Source organism: Lissotriton vulgaris, chromosome 2_1 (genome assembly GCF_964263255.1).
Source record: "Lissotriton vulgaris chromosome 2_1, aLisVul1.2, whole genome shotgun sequence".
In the NCBI taxonomy this organism is placed as follows: Eukaryota; Metazoa; Chordata; class Amphibia; order Caudata; family Salamandridae; genus Lissotriton; species Lissotriton vulgaris.
This window is the reverse complement of record NC_141687.1, coordinates 957,352,187-957,379,951: the sequence shown is the minus strand read 5'-3', so window position 1 is coordinate 957,379,951 and position 27,765 is coordinate 957,352,187. Positions and strand designations below refer to the sequence as shown.

The 27,765-nt window shown below is 44.0% G+C and overlaps 1 protein-coding gene across 2 annotated transcripts; it reads right to left on the bottom strand.

The window, feature by feature from the left end:
• Positions 1-204: 204 nt before the first annotated feature.
• On the bottom strand, positions 205-26,801 carry SFPQ (splicing factor proline and glutamine rich). Of its 2 annotated transcripts, none has more exons than XM_086956527.1 (12): positions 24,871-26,801; positions 24,249-24,437; positions 23,826-24,127; positions 23,650-23,745; positions 22,853-23,049; positions 22,677-22,761; positions 21,974-22,085; positions 21,835-21,880; positions 21,561-21,676; positions 9,401-14,418; positions 8,653-8,717; positions 205-294 (listed from the first exon to the last, which is right to left on the bottom strand). In XM_086956527.1, exons 1-10 carry the CDS (start codon positions 26,680-26,682, stop codon positions 14,254-14,256), a joined length of 3,120 nt encoding a protein of 1,039 aa, XP_086812653.1. In that variant the 5' UTR covers positions 26,683-26,801; the 3' UTR covers positions 205-294; positions 8,653-8,717; positions 9,401-14,253. The 2 variants fall into 2 exon arrangements, with proteins under 2 accessions (XP_086812653.1, XP_086812654.1); XM_086956528.1 differs by having other exon boundaries at positions 9,401-9,453.
• Between the last annotated feature and the right edge of the window lie 964 nt (positions 26,802-27,765).

The window sequence follows — 27,765 nt, the reverse complement described above, 5'->3', positions numbered from 1 at the left end:
AAAAGCTTGTTTAGATTTCCTGTTAGGTATAAGAGACTGAAAGTGTGCTGAGGTGGCAGGGCGCATTTTATTTTCAATACCTTCCAATCCTGTGAGGTGCAGGACAAGGTCTTAAAACTCGTTTGCAGCAATCATACACAAAAATATATCTGCATTATGCTGCTAAATAAAAATGTCACAAAACAGATAAACAAAGTCAAAAGATTGAGTTCCATTAGTCTGGTTTTTATTTATAAATCTTTAAAAATCGAATCTGCTCCACCAAGTCCAAACCGGCCATCTTCACTGCTGATCCTGTAAACAACAGTGAAAAGGTACTTAATTTTACTAGCCATCACTTTTTGCCATATAAACCTACATTCAAATTTGCATGGCCAGCAATAGGACAAGTAAGCAAAACCGTGTAAAACATTGAGCATTCAATAAAGCAAAACTGGAATACTCCCACTAGTTCAAAAGAGTTTAGGTGACTACACTGCCAATTTTCCATTTTGTAATTTTATCCTTCCTTTGGTGGCAAGTAAACATAAGCTGGAAGAAACACGTTCAGTACATTCTGAAAGTGAAATCATAGCCTTCACACGTTTGCTCAATGACAGGTCAAATGTCAGTTTGACTTCAATTTTTGCCTGTGTCCCTGGAAAATGGTTTTAGCTCCTCACTAATCAGTTAATGGTTTGTCAGGTGACCGACAAGAATAGTTCAACAAAAAGATGTAAAATGTCAGTTTTTTCCAACAATCAAACTTGTGAATGAAAAGTACAAATATTTCAAAATGGAACAGGAATTATGAAAAATTTTGTAATTGAGAAGTGTGATGCAAAGATTTAAATTAAAGCCAAGAAAATCGGAATACTTAACCTGAAGTCCAAATGACAAATATTTGCACACTTTATTTCCAAATATTGTGTACACTATATACTATTAAAACCACATGTCGGTGACAAATTGTGGCAATTTATTGTAAAATCTGATTGCTTTCATCATGTATTTATTAAGTGATTAGAAACATTCCTGCCGCTCGGACAATGCAGTTAATGATATAAGACAAGTCAGCCGTCATGTGTATCCTTTGTGGCTAGATTTGTATTTTATATGTAGTTAGTTTATTAAATCAAAAAGTTCTGTACAGCATGTGCTGATCTCTTATTTGAAGGTGCATTATGTGATAAATAAAACTGCGTCTGAATTAAACTTCTTGCTCAGGAGCACAGAATTTAAAACCAGTTTATGGGTCAAGAGCATTATATTTAGGAAGAGTATATTGGTAGTTTAAAAAATTTTTAAGGATGAAGGTCTGAATTCTAAAAAGTTTGATAAACTGGATGGACTCCTTTGCCGTACACTACCTCAAAAAGCAGTGGAGATTGTTATGCAGTTTGACAACTCCTGTATTGTTGGGCATGCCAGACTTACATTTTCAAAATACAGAGGCTGCCTGGGCATGCCAGACTTACATTTTCAAAATACAGAGGCTGACTGTAACATGCAGCTCATTTCTTAAACCAAGAATGTAAAATTTCGGAAGCACAGAAAAATACTGTATGCCGAAGGCCGGTGAGATGCAGACCTAACCGATCCAGCAGTCTTTGAAATCCAGCTTCTGTGGAATGAAAAACGGTCCAAGGAAATTGTGAACACAAGCTACAGGGAGTCAACCAAACCATTTATCAGCACACATGCAATGTATGCTCACTCAGCACTCCATTGCAGCGCATTATTCTGCCATTTAAAGGTTGATTTTGAATTTAGTATCATTAGGTGCTGCCTGGCCTTTCCTTTTGTGAACCCAGAAACACTTATGGAGTAAGTGGGAGGTTTGCATGTAAATCTGAAAAAATACAGATGAAGCTATTTTGTTTCATAGCGTGTTTTAATTCATGAATTTGCATGCTGTGCATAAATTACATAGAGACTGCCCCCTCTTGGGAGGTTGGATTGAAAGGGTGTATGCAAACCATTTTGAAGTACTCTGCCACCTGTTCGCTTGGACATCCACAGTAGCGTTTTGTGTAAGTGTATGGAGCACCTCATGGCTGCATAGTGATGCCTTTTATGGCGAATGGGTCAATGTGTCCTGCTCATGCACAAGTTCGCCCGTAGTCACTGTACAACCGATATGTCAGCAGTGTAACTGGTTAGTGCTTGCAAGCATGCAAGTTTTATCTACTTTGACCTGTTTCATTTAAACTATGTCTTTTTAGTAGAAGTAGCTCTAGCCGGAGGAAGTAGTTAACCTGTAACTCCAGTTCTGTAGCCTAAAACTGCAAGGCTACACTGGCCAGCAATTCATCTTGAAGTGATGAAAGATAGCCAAAAATAAATGTATACACTTGGTAAGGTTTCACACCTAGCTTCACAAAAATCCTTTGTCATGATAGAGATGAAGGGTTGGACAGACAAGCCCCATAGGCTGCCATTATGTGTCTGGACATGTGACTGACTTTAAGGATCTCAAGACCCTCTGTATCCAAGGATGCACAGGCAAAGGCCTTTCAATTCTTTTTGAAGGTGTATAAAGCTAGGCCTGTAGCATTCAGTGCATTATCATTTCATCCACCGGGGAGGAGTGGACGCTTACGACTATAACAGACACACCCTTGCCACAGAACTGGAGTTACAGGTAAGAAACTGTTCTGGCATCAGAGTCCAGGCAGGAGTGTTTGGCAAAGGTATGGACCGACTTCCAAGTGGCAGCCCTGCTATCTGCAATGGGATCATTATGTAGCAAAGCAGTTGTAGCTGCTTTGCCCCTGGTAGAATGAGCCTTAGGCTTACCCCCTAAGGTCTTATTAGCCTATTGGTAACAACTGGATACAGGACACTATCCATCTAGAGATGGACTGTTTAGATGTGGCAAGACCAGTCCTGACCAAACCATAATTGACAAACCATTGGTTCGACATACGAATGTCCTTAGTCTTATCTAAGGATAACCAACACCCTTCTTACATCCAGGGAATGAAGAGAGCTCTCCGCCGGAGGAAGGATGTTGAAAGAATGTTAAGTTATCGTCTGATTGACAAAAAAATCAGAAATCACTTTAGGCAGGAACTTAGGGAGAGTCCTCATGACAACCTTAGAAGCATGAAACACTATAAGGCTTGTTGCAACACGAGGCTTGAAGCTCACTCACCCTGCGGGCCGATGTCATAGCCACAAGGAAGGCCGGCTTCCAGGAAAGATGCTGCAGAGAAGCCTTATGAATGAGTTCAAAAGGCTCCTTCATCAACCAAGACAGCAGCGCATTCAGTTCCCATGAAGGTGACTGACGTTTAACCAGGAACAAACACTTTATTCAATCCTTCCAAATAATCTTTAATTACAGGAATCTGGATGGATGTTTGTGAAGGGCATTTCCTATACGCAGTTAATGCTGGGAGGTGAAACTTAATAGAATTCGAAATTAAGGTCAGATTGAGTTAAATGAAAGCTATGGAAGGAGGACATCTTCCCTGCAGGAGGTAGGATCAGCATTCTTGGACGTGCACCAGATGCAGAACCTCTTCCACTTGTAGGTGTAGGAAGTCCCGGTGGAAGGTCTTAGCCTCCTTGAGTATCTCCATGCTGTCAGGCAAGTTAGTGTCCATACTGTACTCAGGAGCAATGCCACCAAACAACAATGAGGTTGGGCTGCACCATATGCCCCCCGAACTTCATTACAAGGTCCGGCCGACATGGAAGCTGCAGGTGGGGTTGGAGAGACCGGTGGAGCAGGTCTGTGAACCACCACTGTCGAGGCCACTCCGGAGCACTAAGGATTATTTGCGCCCTGGACTGAGATTGACGAGCACTGCCAGAATCAGGGAATGGGTGGAAAAGCGTACAGAAAGACCAGCTGAACCATAGAGTATTCCCCATGGTCCCCGGTTGGTAAATCCTGGAGGTGAAGTCTCAGCATTTGCTGTTTGGCTGTGGCGAACAGATCTATGTCTGGAGTGCCTCATCTTTCGAAGAGGTTTCCTAGCACCTCATCTTTTAATACCCACTCACGGTTCTCCTGAACGAGCCTGCTGAGTGCATCCGCCTGAGCATTCTGCACACCTGGTAGATGGGTCGCCGTTTTGATGAGGTACACGTGGATTCCACCTGGGACCACGTCGATATGAAGATGGTCTCAATGCGCTCCCCAGCCGTGGAGAGACGCATCGGTCACAAGTCTGTGTGGGAATGTCCTTGTGGAAAGGGACCCCCCTTGAGAACCGTCATCCCAGCTCCAATTGATCCTTCAAAAATTCCAGCAGCGGCCTCATGGGAAGGTGTGCATGTGGTGTGAGGAAGATGCAAGAGGCCATCAACCCCATTAGAGAAGACACCGTCCTTACTGTTGATGGGACAGGAGCCTGAGCCTTCCTAAGGATCGATAAGTGCTGCTCCTCCGAATAAGACACGCTTGCTCTGATAGTATTGATGGAGGCTCTCAAGTACTGCAGGTACTTAACAGGAGTCGTCACTTTATGTTCATGTGCAAACCGAGCTGATTTAACAGAACGGCAGTCCTGTTGAAATGCAATTGCGCTTCCTGGAAGGTGGAGGCTTCGATCAACCAGTTGTCATGGGATCGGTAGGCAAACACCATGTTCTCTCAGGTGCGCTGCCACCACTGCCATGTATTTTGAGAAAGTCCTGGGTGCAGACTTCAGTCCAAACCGCTCCATGGTTGGCTCTTCCAGTCCTGGCACCAAGGGGCGAGAGGTGCCTGTGTTGCAACGTTTCAAAGATCACTGAAGTGGTAGGCGTGGGCACAGTCAGTGATCCCCCAACTTCGCTGCCCCCCCTCAGCAGCACATCTTGGAAAGTCACATGGTCATCCACTAGGGACACTCCTGGAGAACCGGTCACTGGATGAGTCTGTATACCTGGACCGTGACCTGACCCTCGGCCGATGGCGTGACCTTGTGGATAGACGCTCACTGTGCGCGATTCTTCCCTCTGGATCTTGACCTTGGCTTTCTGGGCCTTGCAGGAACCACCAGCCCCAGGAGCTGCGGAACAGGCAGTGCTGGAACCACAGGGCTCGGTAGTTGAGGCCAAGGCAGTGGTGGCAGAGAAGGTGGAAGCTGCGGAAGAGCAAGAGTAGGTGTTCTAGGCTTCAAGGGAAAATAGGTCTTGGAGTGATCAGAGTTGGGTGACCTAAGGACTCTTCACGCGAGCAGGCCTCGGGAAGGACACTGGAGGCAGACCTCTCGGGTCACGAGCGCCGCCGCGACCGGTGACTCGCTGATGACTATGTCCTTTTAGACAGTTCTCCCCTCGACGTTGACTTCTCTCCTCAAAGTCGATCTTTGACATCTCTTGACGTCGACGAACTCCGATGTGTCTTCGCCTCGATGGCGATCTTTCTCTGCTAGACGTCGAACTTCGAGTCGATGTTGACTGCGAACGGCGGTGTTGCCTTAACAGCGAGCGCCTGCCTTTTCAGGATTCATCACGTCGATGGTGTGTCGACGCCAGTGAACTCAGACACGACCTCGTCCGAGGTCTCGAAGTCCTACCCCTAGACGCCAAAGTCGCTTCGACCCAGAGGCCTGGGTCGACGTGGAGCAGATGGTAGTCATACCTCTCGTCACCGACGAAGTTATTGACTTCGCCCGGGAACTTTTCTGGGCCTTTTGACTGGGGAGCCCCCCCAGAGGCAGATGCAGGAGGAGACCGGACATGGCGAGAAGGAAGACAGTATACACACTGGGAGGGGGGGGTTGTCAGATTTAGCCTTCCTACCACACTCAGGGCACTGGTCGAATAAAGCTGCCATTGACAATATACAGGTGGCAAAACTTGTCAAAAGGCACAGCAACTGGAAGAAGAAGACCCAAGACGTTGAGTGAAACTCAAAACACTGTATAAGTTCCAAAAATTGGATATACCAAAAAGGTAGAGCTTAATGCTCCAGGGTTCCGCTAGCAGAAGCCGGAAAAAAGAATGGAAACTGCATCCTGGGATAGAGTGTCTCTAGAGAGTTCTTTAAAGACACACCATCCCTTTTCCAGACACATAATGGCAGCCTATTCGGCTTGTCTGTCCAACCCTTCCTCTTTATCATGACAAAGGATTTTTGTGAAGGGGAGTTTATCTAGGTGTGAAACTTTACAAGGTATAAAAATGTAATATTTGGCTATCTTTTTTCACTTGAAGATGAAGTGCTGCTCAGTGTAGCCTTGTAGTTTTAGTCTGCATAGTAGTCTATAGTTCTCTTACGTGTCTATGCAGGACTGCAGAAGACAACTTAAATTTAGATTGCTCCGGGGTCCATGCACATGGGCGGGACTATTCACTAGATTATGACTATACAGATCCCCTACTACAGAACCTCCTTAATCTCTTCAAAGAGATATCTAAAGCAAGAAGCTCTTGCTGCTCAAGAGCCAGATTGGCCCTGGGACATTTGCAGATACTCCCATTCAGACTGGGAAGGATACAAGCTATGGGAATCTATTGAAGTTCTAATACTAGAGTAATCCTAATCACTAGTGTAAGCTACTATGCCCAAGTAGACTGATGCACAGAACAATCCTTCATTCAAGTGTGATGTACTGAACCACTTTAATTTCAGATTATACCTTTTGCCACACACCATTCTAGGATCCTGCTCCAATTTGCAGTGTAGCATTTCCATGTAGATTCATTGAAAAATTCCATGGTCTTCTGAGAGAGACCTAGGGGACCAACAAAACCTTCAGGAACCAAGTGACAAGCTGAAAGTTGCTGGCTCTAGTTGGTATATCTGCCTTTGTGCCATAGTTGACAAGTTTGAGGCACAAGTCTCAACCAGTCCTGTGCCACATCCAACAGCTCTAAAAACCTAGTCTGACCCACTGAATTGAGTGTGAGGTGGATTACCATCTGAATCGTGGGTGCCCATCTGCACCCATTTAGCAGCAGGAGCAGTTAAGATTCGGGGCAAAGATACACATTTGACAGGTCGCATTAACCACATAATCTTGGTTACTCTCTGCAAAAGTTAAGCATTTGTGTCCCTCGCGTTTTAAACCAGTTCATCTGCGAGTTTCCCATTTATGGATTTTTTATTCCAACAAGCATCCTGCTTAAGCAACTTTATGAGTTAGTTTTCCTGCTTTATCGGTTCAAGCTTTCATGTTTAAGCCTTGGCAGATTGACGACTCAGTGCTATCCTCTACTAAATGCCACTACATCCAAGTCATGAACCATGCAAACTTAATACTTTCCATTCCTTGAGGAAACGTTTAAGCCTGCGCCCTACAAGTGTCCAGCAGTGGGTCTCATGGCTAGATAGTTGTGGAGGGACACCTTTGCTCGAGCCCTGCCTCAAACTGGCAGTCTAGCAGCGCGGGGATACTGCCACTACTGTGGTGCGCATTGTGAGCTGGCAACGGGCTTAGAGCTGGTGTTTTGAGGGGGGCTGATACTTCCTAGACTTTGTGCTGGTCCTCCTCCAAAAGGTCCCCCGAACTAGAAGGCTTAGCAGTGCTGCTATCTTTCTGCAGTGACTTATCCACTGCTCAGCCGAAAAGGAAGGCGGTTAATTGCGTATTTTGAACTACCTGTTTGAAAAGAGTCAGCCACGAGTGTCATCTGAGTGGAGCCCTCACAGGTGGATTTAGTGAATACGCATGGTGAGATTTAGTGCAGACTTAAATTAGGTTTAGTCTGCTTGACACTTATGAGTGAGCCTTTTGGCCTGGCTTGGAGAAATTGATGCAGAATCTAGAGTATCTATGTCCTATGTTTTTGGTTAGCTCTCGGTCTAGTCTGAATGCTTTGGTACAGCCCCCCAATGTCATGGCACTTGAGGGAAGATTTTAGACTGCAACGTTGTCTCTTTGGTCACTGCCACACCACAAGTGACTTGGGCTTGCGAGGGTGGAGTCTGCGCTTCTTTAAATAAAGTGGCCTTTCAATAATATGGTCTAAACCCGGGTGGGTGTCCACCTTCTCTTCAGGGTCCTAGTTTGGGATTCTGCCCAGGCTTGCTCTGCATCACGGCCTTCAGGTAAGCAAGGGCAGCAGAACTGGGCCCATGCATTTATGGTGGCACTTCTGGTAATCTAAAGGGGTATTGCTTCATCTTTATACATTCACCACCCCTTGAGGTGGGACGGTGGTCCACAGAAATTTGCACCTGGAAAAGCCTTCCTTACTCAATGCAGCCACTGCAGCCTTAGATCTTCCATATTATTGCTGCGCTTCCAGAAAACGGAATTTAAAGACTGCAACCATACATTGCAGAAGAAAGGACTATGCACTAGTCAATGGCATAAAAAAACCTACACAATAAATGTTTGTGTCAACTACTAGACTGCTACATGCACAACAATGTGAATCCAGAAAAGTGTCACATTACAAAGTCTCAGTAGACAAGCCACCCACAGAAAGTGCATAAAAATGGAAATGAACTAAATAAAGGCAACCACAATCAACCTCAAGCAAATCAGACCAAGATCCTCTAAACAGATTTGATCGAATACCACCCCTCTGACTAGGACCAGTGCAAAAAAGCAACCTCAAAAATGCACTCCGCCAAGGTCATTTTCATAGGGTTATTAGTTCGCTTTAAGGAATTAATAGATTTAGTCATGCAGATTAGTATTTTACAGTACGTACCAAAAGCTTCAGCTTAGAACTAGACTGCCAAGGCTCTACAATGTTTACATCTGCATCATGAACACTTACCTTTTTCTGTTGAAGTTACGACCTCCAATCCCGACCACAAAGCAGGCGTGTTTCTGATTCTACAGCTAAAATTGAAAAAAAAAATCTCATTACATTAAGTTAAGTTGCTTGTGCCCTTTCTTAATCATGAAACTTTATAGCATTTGGCCCAGTGTTTAAACTTGGAGATTAAATCCAATTTTAACCTGCCTATACTCTCGTTGTACACCACTTATTTAATGTTGGATTAGGTAGGACTCAGACAAGCAAGATTGCACTATAAGCAAAGAACTCTTCTCTGATCGGGATAACGCATACAGACATACCAGGAAATTGTAGTCTCGAGTTGCCAACTGTAGCTTGTACCATTTTACCCTAACTTTGCATCAAATCTACTTTACTCCATATTTAGTTAATTTCAGAAAACTTGCAGCAACGAAGTAGTTGTAGGACAACTCAAGACCTCTTGCACACCACCCAACATTAAAGATCAGCATAACTTAGGAGGTTTGATCCTTTAAAACTACGATATCACTTTGTGCATCATCATTGTTACTTGAGAGATTAGCAGTTACTCTTATGGGCCAAAAGTACTCTATTTTACCATCACTTCTGTTTCAGCAGGCTTATTTCTTGGCAATAGACTGGCACCCGCCCCTGAGGTTAGTTCAGCCCACCCTCCAGTTTCAAGAGAAAGTCTTCAGCCATGCTGTAGGTGCAAGCAACAGACATATATAAAAAAAGCTCTCATTGTTACTGAGAATCGTACCTGAAATAAAAGGTTTCGGTTTATCCATTTCAACCAACACCCAGTATCGTTACCTAAAGAATAACAGAGCAAAGTTAAAATTGGTAAAAACCTAAGCAAAGTCTTAAGAAGTCTAAGTATGAAAAAACTCAATCACCCCCTCCCACCTATCATGCTAACTTGTTTAGAACCAAGTTCAGAGCTTAAGTGTATTTCCACTAAAGGAAAATTCAAGTAGCGCTGTGTAAAGGGATTTGTAAAGGACATCCTTAACTCCTGACCAGGAAGTGGTTCTTCCATTTTTAAAAATACAGTGTGATTAAGTCTGCATTCTTACTAAGGCAGGCAAACCTTTGGAAGAGTATTGAAACTGGGGCAGTAACATGTAGAGAATCCTTGAGATTGCTACAGATACATGCCCAACCCTTTACGGAGACCATTTGATAACTGGTCGGTCAGGTTGCTCAATTTCGGCATATCCGGGGGCAAGCAGTAAGTCGCCATATTACCTCCCCCAAAATACATTTCATATTGAAAAACAGCAATGTTATAAAAGCTTGACTGAAATACTAAGATTATGCAATCATGTCCCTCAAAAGTACCAGTATTGGACATGAATGCAAAGATTCTGGCACCACATTTCTGACGTTTTATTTTATCAAAATGTGATAAACTCAAGGCTATAAAAAAATGAAACCCAGTGCGAGCACTAAAGTTTGCACTTCACTTATTCGAATCAATTCCAAAAGGGACCTAAGGAATTGAGCGAGTAAGATCCAAGTGAGCTATACGCGTAGAAAGTAACCAGCTTTCTACCCACGTTATTAACTCGTATACATTTGCAGTATTCATAATCACAAGCATACTATACAAGCTGCCACCTAGGCAATGCTAGTTATAGGCACTATACGAACTAGCTTAGCACTTGAATAGCGCTGAAAGTAATCAAAAGCTGGGGAAGAGGTCAGCAGATTATGCAGTTAGATAAACCGAGAAAAGTAATACATTTGACTCCCCTGTGAACCACTTTATGCTTCCAGCTCTAAATACTTAATGCCCACACTGCACACGATAACAAACAAGTTGTCTGAATAAAAAAAAGTCAGCCAAGAGTCAGACTGGGGATTTCAGGGGTTTTCCAACCAAAACCAGATTAGAGTCTTGCCAAGCGCATCAGGTCACCAAAACTCCCATCTTAAACCCAAGACTGCGATCAAAATTTTAGAACGAGTCCAAGATTGCGTGGAAAACAATGTTTCGGGCAACCAAGTGTAATACAGACGGCGAAATCAATGTTGTGCTGTACAGCTATGCAGCTGTACAACTCATTAACTGGCTGATTCAATAACAAAGACACGGAGTTAAAATGGGACAAGTTGAGTATTACTCAAAAACCCGTTCCTCCCTCTACGATACAAACCTAGACCAACCCCAACAGAAAAGATTAGCACCTGAAAGCTTTTTTAAGCTCCACAGGGCCTTTCAGAAATACGTACACAAAGTGCATCACTTCGAGCACTTCGTTAATTTCTTTGCACATTTAATTAAAGAAGCAAATTATGTGCTGCACGTGCCGATTTGAATTTCAGCAAGTACAGAATGCAAGCATTTCACACGGCGCAATGTGCACCAAAGAAATAATTACTGCATGGTTTTTAAGTCCAACCCACAATGCGTACTATATGTAAAAAGTACAGAAGTAAAACATGGTTCAAGCAACATTGGTCATACCACACAAGCGAGTGCTGCACTGAAATTTCAGTCAGAAGTGTGATGCCAGAATAACACGACACATACATTATAAGTGAGCAAGTTATAGGATATTGCTTTTATACCTACCTGCATCAGCCAGCAATGAGAATCTTGAAGCAAGCGGGAATACTACATCCGGGTCCTATTGTCCATTGCCACCTGAAGTACTATGTTCCTCACAGTAATGCACTGAAGAAAGGCTGGCTAAGCAGTTACGTAGATGAGTACTATTAACTTCAGCAATTGTTGACTCCAGAACTCCAGCAAAAAAGATTCCAAACACATGTGCCACGTTAAAGCAAAGGGTGGGGACGTCTAATTAATGCTACTACACAATAAATTGTGAATAGAGTTTCAGGTATTGAAACTAGCCAGGCAGCATACAGAAAAAAAGGAATGATGCATTTGGACAAAAGTGTGAATGAAGTGTTTAAGGTCAAAAAATTGTGGTAGGTTAACATTGTTGGCCAAATAACTTAGTATGATACAGAAAAATGTAATGTGGGGTGTAAAAAAGTCAAACGTTAGTATAAGTGGGCTAGGCCAAAGGCTAATCTTCAGTCTTAAATTTGGCGTGTCCATTCTGGTGGAGGGGTTCCTTAGAAAGGGGGTCAGTTGGCTACACCATTGCACCTGTAGGAGGCAACCAACTTACATATTAGTAAGGCATCAAGTGACGAACTGCTCATGTCTAACGAAGTTAGGCAGACGAGCATCCAAAACAAGGTTCTGTGCCAGATGCCAGTGAGGTTCCCAATCCTCCAAACGCTCTTTAAGAGCATCCTCTTGTGCAACAGTCACAATAAAATTCAGCATATGGGGAATGCGCATTTTTTTACCCAAATGTAATTTAACTAGAGCAGTTCCTACAAAATGTGTACAACTCTTAATTGAAAACTGGCAAAATTCCATATAAGCGTCCAAAAAGTGATACCCTTTGTGTATGTTAGGAACAATGCAAATCGGAGTAGGGAGCAAGCCCAACCTTTTTCTAGGGATTCAGTGACCAAGTGTAACAGACTTAATTAGGCCTACTGCAGGAACTAAAGAACTCGCATGTGAATCGGTCATTTGACTAAGACTTTAGAAACTAGGCTAGCAAATGTGTACAATCCCATTCATTTTTAAGTCAAATGCAGTCTGAAATACACGGCAACCCCGTCGTAAACGCAGTTTTACACTGCGCAGCATTTGTGGAATAGGTATTCAAATTACAATGTTAACTTCAGGGGCAATGCCTTCCAGTCTTAAACACTGGTGGGGGAATCTACTGGCCAAATAAAGACTATGCAAAACACTGGAGGTGAGGAATGGCGGGGGCAAATAGCAGCTGAATGTTAAGCTAAGCAAGTCCTTCAAGTTTTAAACTTTACTATAGGGAACGTGAACCATTTCACATTTGGCAACGCGTGGCCTCTAATTCAGGGTAAGTAAAGCTTTTGGCATTAAAAATTACCACTTCGTGGTCTAATACATGGCACAATTTTCTCATCGAAGGTTTAGGACGGCTGTCTAAAGCGTACAAACCACTATGTATATATGCGAATTGACCAGGCTACATCATGCGGACACGTATCCATAGGTTGAATTTAAAGCCAACTGGACAACTATTTAGGAATTGTGGACCTAATATGTCCGACTGTGCCGGTCCACAAGTGGATGTAAGAAAAAAGGAATGCAAACTTATTATGGTACTGTAGAGGGCAATTCCACTTAACAATAAGCGTGTTTAACTAACTAAGCCCAAACCCACATTAACAAGTCAATAGGGCCCTTAAGCCGATGTACAATTACTAGGACAGCGAGTCTTAATTAAACAAATTCTGTACACGTTTGAGTTGTGGAAAGCACACTTAAGGGGTTTCACTACTTTTTAAAAAATCTAACAAATGCAACTAGTTTCCTGCATAAGCAATTTTATGCAAGTCCAGTATAGCAGTGTTCTGCCAATCTCATCGCGTTATTGGATCGTTCAACTAATGAGGTGTCCAAAGCGTACACCTGTTGACTAGTCATTAACACAAGGACAAGTTTGAAGAGGCAGTCAATTAAAGCTAACATTCCAAACATACCCAGCGCTCGTTTGCGAAAAGCCATAGGCTACTTCGACCAACCATTGCCGGATTTAGAGAGTAGACCAACGCAGGTTACTCCCGTTTTATTTAGTTGCCAAATCAGTGTCGCATATCATGGAGACAACTCCATAACTTTTAAAGTATCTATTACACCTTCATTGCCCAGGATTTATTGTGCAGAATTATAAAACTTTCAACACCCAAATTAAGCATCTACCAAAATCCCATGTATTTAAAACCGAATTCAAATTCTGCTATTCCTCCGTTATCTGTACTACGGATGCCAGAACGGGGAGGCCACTTGCAAATTATACATAGTATGGGCTTGCTAAACCAACACATACCTTCAAATGTGACTCAAGTTTTATATCCTAGTTTCACTCACAATGAACAGTTTAGTTTCCCAATACACAACCAGTCTGAACGTTTGACATTTTTTCTTTTTATTTAAAGTCATTTAATACAACCCAATAGGGATAGCGTTTCTTAAAAGGACAACTTCCACATTCAAGGTCCGCAAACGCTCACATGTACAATGCCAAAAAATAAGCCTCAACATTAAACTGCCAGCACTTTGCCCTAATGGCTTAAAGTTGAGGCCTATATCACAATGTTCACATAACCGCAACAAGTATTACAGTTTAGATGCTATGCCCTCAGTCAGTTGTGTTAAATATATACTATGCAAGTTGGTAACTGGAGAATATATTTCCAGAGTGCTACGGTCATTAACTGCAATGTTTGTAACCTGCACGCAAAACCAAGTATGGATTTAATTGACTTGGTCTACCAGTCTTAAAAAACACAAGATACGCATTGTGTCCAATGAACCCCATTTGCAGTCATACAACGGACAATAATGGCGGTACGGCTCTGTTACATTGCAATGGGGAAGTGAACATGAGAACTGCAAATTTGGAACATTTACATAAATTACCTCTAAACAGACCTTTTGCAAATCTTGGCTTAACAAAAAAATGTTTCTTACTAAAATGCAAGAATAAAAATGTTGGTGCCAAAAAAGTAAAATAAAAAGGAATGTAAGTTTTAGTATCGGGGCTTTTTGTTCGGGCCTTCGTACTCGTCCCCTCTCCCCCTACTATACCCAGCTGCAACTGTTCCTGCACTTTGCGCCCCAGTGCCCATTCCTCTGGGAGCCGAGGTACTCGCAGGACCTGCACTTGCACTTCCCTGAGCATAGCGCTCACTTCGCTATTGGGGCAGAATCCGGTCATTATAGGTAGTTGACGTCCATATGTGCATAGATTATATTTAGAAGGATCCGCAGTCAACGTTCGTCGATACAATCACCATTGAGTCGATCCACAGGCACCAGGAACATAGAAAGGAAAAAAGGGTAATTTGAAAATTAGTTAAGTTATACACATGCCTTTTCTGGTATGTTCCACTGATCCACACATCTGGTTCCACAAAAACAGACCAGTCCTATAATGTAAAGAGTAAAACCACAACCCACCTAACAAATTTAGATCCAAATCTAAAGATAAATGAAATACACATGTGGTGTGCTCATGAATAAACCCCAAACACTAACTTCACATTTAAGATTTACTGCGAAGGGATAGCCTTGTCTGCAGAAATTTGAAGTTTTAACTGGTACCATAGGAAGCACCAGTTTAAGCTATTCTAAACCAATATCGGGTTAGCCATGGTTTACAGGCTAAGCCAAGCACGAACGTGCTGAAGTGTAAAAAAACCCAATACCTGGAGGATGACTTAGCCATGGATTTGTGGTAACAGGTGACGCTTACCAATCTATAGCCACTCGCATCTCCCCCTTCTGTATACTCCAATTATAAAACAAGTTAATGTTCATTCGCTGCCCTATTGCTTCGTGCCACACCAAGCGATTCTTTTCCGGCAAGCCTGACGACATGGCGCATGCAATAAATTACTAGCTGCACCAAGCGTCAGATTAAGTCACTTTGGAAGATGGCATGAAGCAGTCACAGGGAAGTAAATTCGCAACTAGGGACCATGTTGAAAATATATTCAAATTCTGTGGACTGTTAGGCTACGAACTGGCCTTTTAAGTGAATTTGCATTGTGTAATCTCAAAAGCAACTGATTTATTCTGCTGACAGATTACTGGCGAACACAAACCATTCACGGATACTGACTGGTAAGAGGTGCAGAGAATTCTTATGACACTACACACTGTTGCCATACTCTGAATTAACGAGGTTATAATCCCATGTTAAATCACAGCATGCTACTATAACCCGATTATCGGGTCAATTTATTTTTAAAGTTGCCATCAATGAAGTTTTAACTACATTGGCATTTGTATATTTTCAGGTGACAGTAACTCCAACCCTCGGGATTTCTATCATACTGAGTTAATGAAGTTGGCATTGCGAGGGAAGGCGGTACCCTATTAAGTTGACGTGACAAGCCAGAATACAAACCATTGATCAGTCGGCTGATGCTAAAGCGTTGCAATGCTAGCGCCAAACATGCCTCCGGTACAGGGACGTGTACCTGTAAATAGGTGGGAGTGGGATGTGCCGTGCCCTCTATGGGCTTAACCAGAAAATTATGTTTTGGATGGAGGGGGGGAGGGGGGGGGGCATTACCTAGTAAATGTTTTTTTGTACATTTGTAGCGCAGTGGGTTTCCCGGCGCTTGTACGAATACCGCAAGGGAACCCTTCCTGGCTTTCCCTGTGAAGTGTCCATTCCTGAGCACCCCCATGGTTGACCAGGCATCCCTCGCGTTGTGGGGGCCGTTGTGGAGACTAAGCAAGCTATTGCCCAGAGTTGCAGCGTGGGACCCATGATCAGAATAGGCACTGAGGCGAGAATATCTGGTATGGGGAATTAATGAGCCAGAGACCCGCCGGGGCAGGAATCGAACCCTGGTCCCTGGCCAGAGCTCTGCGTCGAGGGCTGCCTGCTCTAACCATTGAGCCACACTTCTACCTAGTATGTAAAATAGAGCAGCGAGGGGAGGCAGCCTTTCGGCTAACTGATGGCATTCTTGTCTACCACCTTTGACACGCTCCGCTCGTGCAGAGATACACTACATGGAGTCGAAACATAAGCCTCGCAATGAAAATATTCCCCTGCAATGAGCATATGGAACTGGAACATGGGATCCACAGAATGACGAGGGCTATGCAGAATGTCATACGTGTGCAGTTCCGGCTCTGCAAGCCAGACGTGGACGTAACACAAGGGGACAGAAGTATTCTGAAGAATACTATGTGGAGTCATTTCTCCAAGGTTTAACAAATCAGCAATTGAACAAATTTGGTGTAGCAGTAGGTCTGTCAGCAGAAGTCAGCCACAATATTAACCATTTGCAAACCGGGCACAGAGCAAGTCATTGAAAACTACGAGAATACCAGAGCTATATTCGATTTAACACTACAGATGTTAAAAGGTCGCTACTTACCATAGTAAATGGTACTCCTGGTCCACAGGCTCCCATTACCAAATCCTAAGAAATGTTGCCATCTGATGACCAGGGCCAGAAACTGTAAAGCATCTTGAAAAAAGGCCGCGAACACGCTCTTTTGCATACAAAAAAGACGCCGGACCACGCGCTCTTTTGCATACAAAAAAGGCCAACTGACAAAGTAACTAACTAGAATATAGTACAGGTTATCAAAAGGGGACTGACCCCCCCACCCCAAACTGCAGAGTAATCATGTATTAGCGAAAATAATATATTTAAGGGGCAAAACAATGCCATTTCATTCGATAGCAAGTATTCAGCCCATTCGTGCCACTGAAAAGTTGGTATACGATCTATTAGGTTAAGTGACATTACTAGCGAGGTTGACATTTAGGCAGTCTCTGCTTAGTAGTCTGTCTAGTAAGGGAGCTACTAGAAGCTCTCAAGCAACCTGTAGCTCGCCTGTAGGCAGCCAATATATGTATACCAAAATCGAAGTGTACGAGACGAACATTTTCATGACTCACATGGTGGGGTACAAAAAATGGTTGATTTCCAAAATATTTAAAGCATGCGAGAAGGTGCATCTTATATCAGTATTGCTGTGGCGTCTGCGAGGGGTGCAGCAGTAACTTACCAGCAAGAGGCATTTCAACTTGAAACCTTAAACATTACAACTGGCAACCCTGCCTGAAGCACCAATGCAATCTTGTCATGTGCGGTCACTGAGAAACCTGATTAAGGACACATATTTTGCTAGATTTCTAAGGAGAAATGTGGTACCCAATTACTTTTCGGTGGATAAATCCGTAAAGATCTCCTAAGATTGGCTACCACAACCATGTTTTTTTAATCTGGTGCTGCTTAGTGACCCCGTTCAGGATTGTGTCAATATTTCATCAGGGGATTCACAGGGCGCATTTAAGCACTTGCAAAGATGAAACAGACCCTATCCCGTCCAAGTTAAAAACTTGTCTGAAACAGTGCAGCGTCTTAAGCTACAATACCGTAATCGCAGATGTGCATACCCCAGACTGGCTATTGACCTGTGTTAATTTAACGATTAAAGTCTCGGGATGTGGTGGCAGACAAATCAGGAGGCTTTGGGATTAGTCTAAACAGCCAGGCACAACTAGGAGTGTAAAGTTGAAACCACTGGATAACTAAAAGCCGCATTTCATTGACTTTAGGTTGGACATAAGTAAACCGTTATTTCTTTTTAACTGACAAACTGTTGCGATATTAGGGATACACAAGTATACGGCGTTTTTACAGGAAGATACTAAGCTGAATTTAGCCCTTAGACCCAGCCCATTGGGCATTATCAACAAGTAAAACTACAAACTTGTGCCAGCTTTTACAAACTTGTGCCAGCTCAGAGGGTCTCCTTAAAAAAGCGCAGCAATGCAGATTGCGCGAGTTCATATACCTAGTATATAGATTTATTTAAACGTTGGAAACTTTGATACAGAAGCACTAAACCCAAAACAAGTGGGGCACCATGATGGAAGTCAATTGGCAAACCCGCTTACCTCTACAAATATTTAAATTTACCTAGTATATAGATTTATTTAAACGTTGGAAACTTTGATACAGAAGCACTAAACCCAAAACAAGTGGGGCACCATGATGGTGGTCAATTGGCAAACCCGCTTACCTCTACAAATATTTAAATTTGCACGGTGACACAGGATTATTTAAGGAGCATTTATTTGCAAGGCATACAGATTCTCAGAAAATACCAGTGCTGTGGTAGGCAACCTTGCAGGATAACATTTGAACCTGGAGGATCTAAATTGCGAGGCACAAATGTGTAAGATACAGTTTTCACCCACGGCACAATTCATTAAGCGCCATTTTATTTGAGCAAGTTATTGTTTCTCCATTCGCGAAGTCTCAAAAATATGCCATCGAGCAAATTTTGTTAACTATTTTAAACTCCTCCCCACAGCTGGACTTCCACTCCTATTCACATTAAGATTTACAACCGGAACAGTTAAGAGTTTCCCCAACTTTTCCTAACGGAACAGCAAATAAACCTTCAGGTAAGTAAGTAACTGTTATCTGGTCAGCGCGCAAATGATTCCTTAGCACGGATCTTTACAGGCAGGTGCTTCCACGAAAATGCATGCCTTTAGAGCACATTCACTCAAGGGAACATTCACGCAAAAATCACAATCGCTTCAAACCACAACTTGCTTTAGAAACTGGGAACCTCCGAGATACTCGGTCAAGGCGACCCCTTGGTCGCCTTTTCCGGTTCAGCGCAATACATTATGTTCCAGTTCATTACAGACTAGAACATTGCCCAACACCCGAAACAATTTTGGGTATATCCACCAATGCCGCATTCAGAGCTGTCTGGTTAAAAATGACAGGCATTTAATAACCGAACCCTGAATAAGCAAAAGTACACAAAGCATACAAGTCGATAAGCAAATATCACGACAAAACACCGAGACTAACATCACATTACAGAACAGACCTGCAATGTAACATTAGTCGCTGCACAGGAAAAATCCGAATTATTGTCCGGAAAAAACAGTAGACGATGCTGAAGCCACGGTGTGGCTGTGGAACTACAGTTTCTGGCACTGGTTGCATCTTGACATTCGCAGGAATGGAGACCTTCAAGGAGCTGGACAAGGAGTATCAAGTACTTAAACTACATCAGTTGGCACGGACATGAAGGCCTAAAAACACAAGTCACATTTGTCATGCGTTTGTTTTCCTCACAAACTTCTTACAAAGACATCTTACCACCTTGACCAACAATGAAGCATGCAGGTTTCGCAGAGTAGCATACAGGAAGACAAGTTCTGCTAATGTGCAGAATACCTGTACAATTGGTCGCCCGCCGCAAGAGTTGCGGTATATAGTACCCAATTGTAATGCAGTGATCAGCACAAATTTTCGTGCTCGCTTTGGCGACCAGCTCTATCTACTAAGTATGTGTGTAGTGTAAAACTCCACTGAAGGTTTAAAGACATCGGGTTGCCTCAAATGAGAACTGTCTGCTCAGTTGAAGTCGCCAAATTCTTTAAAATGGATAATGACAAACTGAGACAAAGCCACCTCACAAATGTACTCCGAGAATAGACATTAGCTGGCGGGCCAAAGCTGCCTAGTATTTTATGCTCTTTACTATTAACGATCCTATATTAATTCAGTGGGCTGTACCTTGTAAGAGAAGTAAAGGCTTAAAGGTTAATGGATTCAAGATGGCAAGTCCGTGCAGTATGTAATACTGATCTACAAGTCATTTTGCCATCTAGACACGGAGGTGATTTTCAATGTAAAGGAAGTAAGACACGGAGGTGATTTTCCATGTAATGGAAGTAATTTATGAGGCAACTTTCCTCAGTGATGTAACTTGTTTAACTGATTGGACAGCAATAGAGCTGGCACTGAATGAATCTGTTATGACCGTTTTAATTAACTGAAACATGTTCCGAATTTGCTATATTGACACGTGAAAATCACTTTCCTAGAAATTCTGAAAAGCTATTTACACTACGGATCACTACTGTATTGAGCAACATGCTGGAAAATTTAACTTGACACTATCTGAAAGAACGCCTGCAAGGCATCCAGTTTCTGCATATTCTCAACCCCTGCGGTATTACGGAAACAATTTACAATACGGTTTACTCTCCGTGGTCTAAAAGGGTCATTAACGTTTTCTATTACTGCAATGTAAATCGGCAACTCCATGCAACAAGGCAATAAATAGTGCAGTGCCGCAGTCAGTGCCTGTAGGGGCTGTGACGTTAGGATCTGCCTTATTGGGAGTGTAAACTGATTGAAATCTTAATTTTTCTTTTAGCACTTTCCCTCGTCACCAAGCTCTACCCTAAATTACCATCTGCAATGTAAATCGGCAACTCCATGCAACAAGGCAATAAATAGTGCAAGTGTCGCAGTCAGTGCCTGTAGGGGCTGTGACGTTAGGATCTGCCTTAATGGGAGTGTAAACTGATTGAAATCTAAATTTTGCCTTTAGCTCTTTCCCTCGTCACCAAGCTCTACCCTAAAGTAACAACATCTTCCAAATACCCTAAATGACAATACAGTAGCCAGCTTTTTACGGTGGAAATTGTCACCCACTCAAAAGCAAATTCAAGCATTGCTTTTTTACGGTTACACGTAGCTTAACCACACCCCTTTAATAGAAATCTTCCTCCACAACTAGAGCCCATATGCTAAGATAAAACAATGTACCTATATTTATATATCAATTTAATGTATTGATCTACAGGAGTCGCATACCTAAAAATATCCATTGGAATTGTACGCACCTAGACTACCGTACTATTAGAAGTATCTAGGGCACCAAAAAGTCAACGCACGTCCGTTTGGTGCGATGGTCCCAGTGGAAGCTTAAGTGGTCATATGCTTACATAAATGTCATGGTCTGTTACAACAAAGAAATGTTCAAGCGGGGAGGGGGGGCTGCAATTGGTGATCCAATCCTTTAATGTCACCAAGGAATGGATCTTAAGTGTGTGGAAGGATGGGTATTTCCTATAGAGAATGTTCATTCTACCCATTTTTTAAATGCCTATTACAACTCAAGTTCTACACTAGGAGGACTGAGGGGGCGCAGTGTAAGGCTCGGAAATACATTTTGGAAGTCAGTAAACTTACTACCATAGGGTAAAAGCTCCACTGCCATAGCAGTAAGAAGACTACCATAGGGGGAAAGCTCCTAATTGTATTAGGGCGTGGCAATGCAGGAGGCTTGCACAGTCAAGGCTGCAAGCTATAGTGTAAAAGTGCTGTTCGAGCGTAAATGTGCGACAAGGGAGTCGCAGGTATAAAGTGTATGAATAACTTCTGATAGACAATGACTTAGCTCATAGAATTGGCCAACTAAGCTGAAGTGAACGCGGCCTTTGCAAGTAGCCTAAGATATGTAAATAGTAATACGTTACCATGTCTGGGTCTAAGGCAGAGGCACTAACAGCTGGTGTCGCCCCTGGACTGTCTTCGTATCCTGTGGCGGTTTGGCTAGGTATAGCATACTGTTGGCTTGCTGAGCTGTAAGGATCTAAGCAAAGCAGATAAGTTTACAACTGAATAGCCATACTGGGTTTTTAAGATTCATATTTAGTCCCCAATTGGACCGTGGCTGTTAATTGTCACTTAAGCGCACATCGTGTATGCGTAGTTCAGACCAATATCAATAAATAAAAGATGCTTCGTTACCTGCAGCGCTCATTGTACTGCTAGCCATTCTCATCTCTCGTTCGCGCTAAAATAACAAAAAATGGCGTAAGCTTACCACTGCAAGACCAAAGATGATCGCAAGTCGTTCTACGCTCAGTTGACTGTACAGGTAACTTACCGGGTCCATGTAGCTCATACGGTATGCTTCTTCTCGTTGACGCCGCATTTGTTCCTCCATGTCGCGCTGACGAATTATCATTTCTTCCCTCCTACGGCGCTCTTCGTCCTGCCTGTTAAATAGTTACAAATATGTTTATTGTATACATTCAATTCAAATCTACTAGACAATGCAACATGGTTTAAAGCACCTAAAAAACAGCCGAAATGTTCATCCGTGGCCTAAGTAAACATAAGGGATAAAATAAGATGCACACACCTGAAAAAGAAATCTAGTATAGAGACATTGATTCATTAACCCAATTTCACCTTAAGAGCACATCTGGGACCAGTAGGATTACGATATTGTGCCGATTAACGTACTGCTTCGTTGCTTCATGAAGCATTCCTAGCTCCAATTCAGCGACTAAAAATTCACAAGCGCATTTGCCACTTAAAGTCGTCTTGTTAAAGGCCAGGCATTTCTAGATATATGAACATTCAAGTGGTTCCTCAAGAGCAGGAGATCTAAATTCTCTGCTCGGGCGGCTCATTTTGGAACTATTGGGGCTCGATTGTCTTTCCTTTCACGTCTGGTTCATACAGATGTTTAGCAATTTTATGTTTTAGGGACTGTACAAATAAAATTGCAGTAACAGTTTGTACTTGTGTACAACACCCAATTTAGAGAACAAACCGCTTAGTATTGATTAAAAACCGCTTACCGCATTTGCATTTCTTTACGTTTCAGCATTTCTTGATTGTGTATCTCCTCCATACGCCGGAGCTCTTCTTGACGCCTCATGAGGTCTAGAAGAAATAGCCGACAACCAGTCATCTGGTGACCAGACAGCCCAACTTCTTTTCTACAAAGATCAGGACTTTACTATAAATGACTCACCCTGACGCATAAGCTTAGCTTGATGTTCGTGGTATGCATCGTCCATCTCGCTCTCTAGCTTTTCTTTTGCATCTTTCAAGTTTTTTTCAACTTGCTCCCTTTGCTGCTTCTCCATCTCATCCAAAGACTTCCACCTTTTAGAATATTCATATTCAAAGGAGCCTGGTTGGGCAAAACGCGGTGGGTGTTCCCTCTCCCTGCACAAGGCAATTTTTGATCAGGACACTAGTCAAGCTTTGCACAATAAACATGCACAAAGATCAATTACAAGCCCGATTCACTGACAACGGTAGCAGCAGGGTCATAGTTAACGTCGAGTGTTATGATTTAGTAAATTGCACAACGGAACAAGACTTGTGGCCAGATGCATCAGAGGGTTTTGCCCATTCTGTGTCTATGGGAAAATGTGTTCATACATATGGCCCTTGGTTCGGCTATTACGCCCCTACGTATACCACATAGGGATATAAAGTGCAAAATCTTGAAACCGCTAAAAGATGAATAGCTGACATAAGTCAATCAGGATCAAAAGTACTCCACAGCTGACGCGCATGATGACAGAACTGTCACATCAGCTGTGTAATGCTGTTCTAAGGCATACCTGCAGTGCGACCGGCAACTCAACTGATCTGAGCACATTAATACAAAACGAGCCAGAGAAATATGGAGCGCGAGTAATACCCAACGCTATAGGGTTTTCACCCTGGCTCGAAATTAACTAGAACCTGTAACTTCGATTTAGCACGGTAACTCATGTCACGTTGACGAGAGACTGTTTAAACAAGTCCGGCACTTACTTCATATACAAAGGATGCTTCTGAGCAAGCTTTTCAGGCAAACCATCATCTTCGTCAAACTGTTCAAGCGGTTCAACAATGACCGGTTGTGGAGTCCTAAAAATAATTAAAAAAATATTCATAAATTGTGCCACGGGTATAACCTGTTTACAGAGCCGTAAAAGCGTTAAACTCACGTTGTCAAAAGGAAAACGCCATCATTGCATCGATCAAATGCTTTCCGTGCTGCTGGTTTGGATGCAAATTCCACAATCCCTTTCCCTGTAGATCGCCCACGGTCATCGACAATTACAACCGCCCTTTCCACTGGACCAAACTGACTGAAAGCTTCTTCGAGCAATTCATTTGAAATAAAAGGAGAAAGGTTGCGGACGGACAGAGCTGCTGCGTGTGTGGCAAATCTAACGCGAAGTTGTCGTCCTCTCATAGGCAGGTCATCAAGTTCCGCCTTAGCAATTTCAGACAACGCCCGAGACTCCTACAAATAAAAAGATTGCTAATAAAACATCGAAGTACTTCTTGTAAAGAGTTTTGGAAGACGTTTCTTTATAACAGCAACGACATAGTATGTTAAAATATCACTACGCCTTTATACATACCAGTTTAATGAATCCAAAGCCTTTGCTTTTATTTATAAAAACTTCTCCGGGCTCCCCATACTTGGAAAAGAGACCCTTAAACTCCTCTTCTGTGATATCAGCGGGAAGGTTACCGACAAACAGGCGACAGCGTTGTGTATAAGTCTTCTCTCCTGGCCTTCTCAGAAGCGACAGTGAAGCTACAATGCCCTGAAAAGGAGGTCAAAATGTAAGCGTTAATCCATTGTCAGTTCTTCACAACAAACAGACACCAGCGCCATTTTGAAATCGAAAATCTATAAACTGAGGAACAGGCTAGAGGCTCCACCCACTCGTACCAGTCTACAAATCAGTGCGCGACTAAATAGGGTGCGTTTTCTTCCACGAAAATGACCCACGCAATGTGACGTCACGACCAGAGGCACCGACTGCAAATCACTTAATCTTACCGTTTCACACAAAAAAGGAACAGTAATGGCTGCCGTGTCGAGATACGCGGTATCAGTGCCACCCACCCATAAACATGGCGCACTAGCATAGACCCAAACAAAGCCGCCATTTTACGTCGCCGCCGCCATTTTGCCCACCATCTTCACAATCGCAGCATTTCTAGACTCATTTGACTCTTATTTCTGACACTTACCCCTTCCGTAGGCTTCTCCTCTTCAGCATCCTCCGGTTGGTCATCCTCGTCCTCAGCTCCGCCGTACTGCATGTATACCTGCTGCTGTTGCCTTTCTTCTCGTCGTTCCTGTCGATACTGTTCGTGTTGCCGCTGTTGCTGTTCAGTGGGTGGGTAGTCCTGGAAACGGCTGTAGGGCCTTTTTTGTCCGGCCTGGTTTTGGGGATTATTCGGCCTAGGCCTGCCCTGCTGGTTCTGCTGCATGCCAGACCCACCACGCTGATTCTGACCCTGATTGGACCCCTGATTCTGACCGGGTCGTTGCTGATTCTGGTTTTGACCGGGTCGTTGCTGAGTCTGCGCCTGGTTTTGGCCCTGGCCTTGCTTCTGCTGTTGATTCTGGCCCTGGTTTGGTCCCTGGCCCGGCTTCTGCTGTTGATTCTGGCCCTGGTTTGGCCCCTGGCCCGGCTTCTGCTGTTGATTCTGGCCCTGGTTTGGCCCCTGGCCCGGTTTCAGCTGCTGATTTTGACCCTGGTTTGGCCCCTGGCCCGTTTTCTGCTGCTGATTCTGGCCTTGGTTTGGCCCCTGGCCTGGTTTCTGCTGCTGATTATTCTGGCTCTGGTTTGTCCCCTGGCCCGGTTTCTGCTGCTGATTATTCTGGCTCTGGTTTGCCCCCTGGCCCGGCTTTTGCTGTTGATTCTGGCCCTGGTTTGGCCCCTGGCCCGGCTTTTGCTGTTGATTCTGGCCTGGCTTCTGTTGCTGGTTTTGTCCAGGACTCTGACCGGGTCTCTGATTTTGGTTCTGTGTAGTCTTCTGTTGCTGCTGGCTCTGTACCGGATTCTGACCGCCTTTCTGTTGACTTTGGCCTTGATTTTGACCCGTTTTTTGTTGCTGGTTTTGGTTCACCTGGTTCTGGGTTTGACCTGGTTTTTGTTGGCCTTGATTCTGACCAGGCCTCTGCTGGTTCTGGCCTGGTTTCTGTGGTTGCTGGTTTTGTCCGGGCTTATTTTGCTGTGAGGAGGGAGGAGTCTGAGCGGTCTTCTCCTGCTGCACATTAGGAGACTGGGCTGGCTTTGCTCCCTGTCCGGCTGGGGACTGGGCAGGCTTGCCAGGCTGAGGGGCTGGAGATTGGGCAGGCTTGCCAGGCTGAGGGGCTGGAGATTGGGCAGGCTTGCCAGGCTGAGGGGCAGGAGATTGGGCAGGCTTGCCAGGCTGAGGGGCAGGAGATTGGGCAGGCTTGCCAGGCGTCGAGGCCTGGCCTGGTTTCTGAGCTTGAGATGCAGGAGACTGGGCCGGCTTTGTAGTGTTTGTGGTAGTGTTCGGAGACTGTCCAGGCTTTCCAGGTGTCTGACCAGGTTTAGTTGAAGCTTGTCCTGTAGGAGTCTGGCCTGTCTTCTGCGCACCACCAGGGGTAGTTGCTGTCGCTGGTTTCTGAGGCGTGGACGTCGCGGAGTTCGGAGTGGCCGGCTTAGCAGCGGCGTTACTCTGTGTAGACGCGGTCGAAGAGGGTTGCCCTGTGGGCTTAACGGGGGTGGTATCGGCCGCTGGTTTCGTAGGAGTAGTTGAAGCCGGCGTTGGCTTGGCTGGGGTGGTGGTGGGTGACGGTTTGGGAGGAGTAGGTGTCGGCTTGTTGGCGATCGGCGATGTCTGCGGCTTCGATGGGGCTGATCCCCCCTGGTAGCCGCGGTTCGGACTCTGGCCCATATAGGGGCTGCGGAAATTCTGCATGGGGCTGAACATGCCGCCTCCGCGGGGCATGGCGCCGCCTCGGCCGCGCTGCTGGTAGCCGCCTCCCATCACCATACCGCGGCCTCTGAACTGGTTGTGCGCCATGCCTCCCTCCGGTCGGTGTTTGTGCAGGCTCTTCCGCCAGACGAAGATTTTGTGTGCTTCTCGCTGAGGTAACCTTGAGAAGCAAGCTCCTAAAATGGCGTACTAGAGAGTTCGTCACGGGCTTTGTTCCTGTCTTAAATATGTGACGTTGCTCCGCCTAACGGTCACGATGGCTGGCAACGGACGTATAGCTCGTCCAATAGCGACGTCTCCACTCCCCCGTATTCCGCGCCCCCAGGGAGCGCCATTGGGCCAGTTCGCTGTCAGTTAACTCCACATAGCAGTGTTGATTGGTGTTGGTCTACGCAATTCCGATGGGTGTGTTTTTGGTGTCAGGGCGGCCCACTGTAGTTCACGACGCCTGAATCAGCCTGGAGCATTTGCCAGGAAATTCAGTCACTGGCTGCGCAGTCCCAGTTATTTATTTTATTTTATTTTATTTATGCAATTTTATATAGCGCGGACTTTACCCGAAGGTGTCAGAGCGCTTCACAATAGGAACAGAAAAGATACAAACTGAGAACGTTACACGAGCAACAGATTGCAGAGGCATTCGTTATGTTACATACGGTAAAGTGATAATTGTGAGCAACCAAGAATACATGAGGTAGTAAAAATTGTGAGAAACCAAAAATACATGAGGTAGACAAGGTAATTGTGACACTTGTGAGCAAACAAAATACATGAGGTAGTAAAAATGTGGGCTACCAAAAATACATGAGGTAGTAAAAAGTGCTCAGGAGGGAAAAGTGACAAGTGTGCAGGCTACAAGAGAAAATAGAGTATAATTTGTGGTATAATACTGCAGTATATGTTACACACTCAAGCACAAGAACAAACGATTACGTAGGCAAAAGTGGCACTTGTGCAAGTATCAAAGGTAAAAAAACCTGTGAGAGGAAGCAAACCGTGTGTTACAGGGGCAAAGTGGTGAGTGCAAGTTGCAAGAGGGTACCAAACACAAGTACATGGATAATACTGCAATAAAAGGCAAACACTCTAACCGCAAGAACACACTGGGAAGGCACTTCCATGGACATGAGAAGTAGAAATTATCAGTAGTGGGAGATCTTCCTACAGACA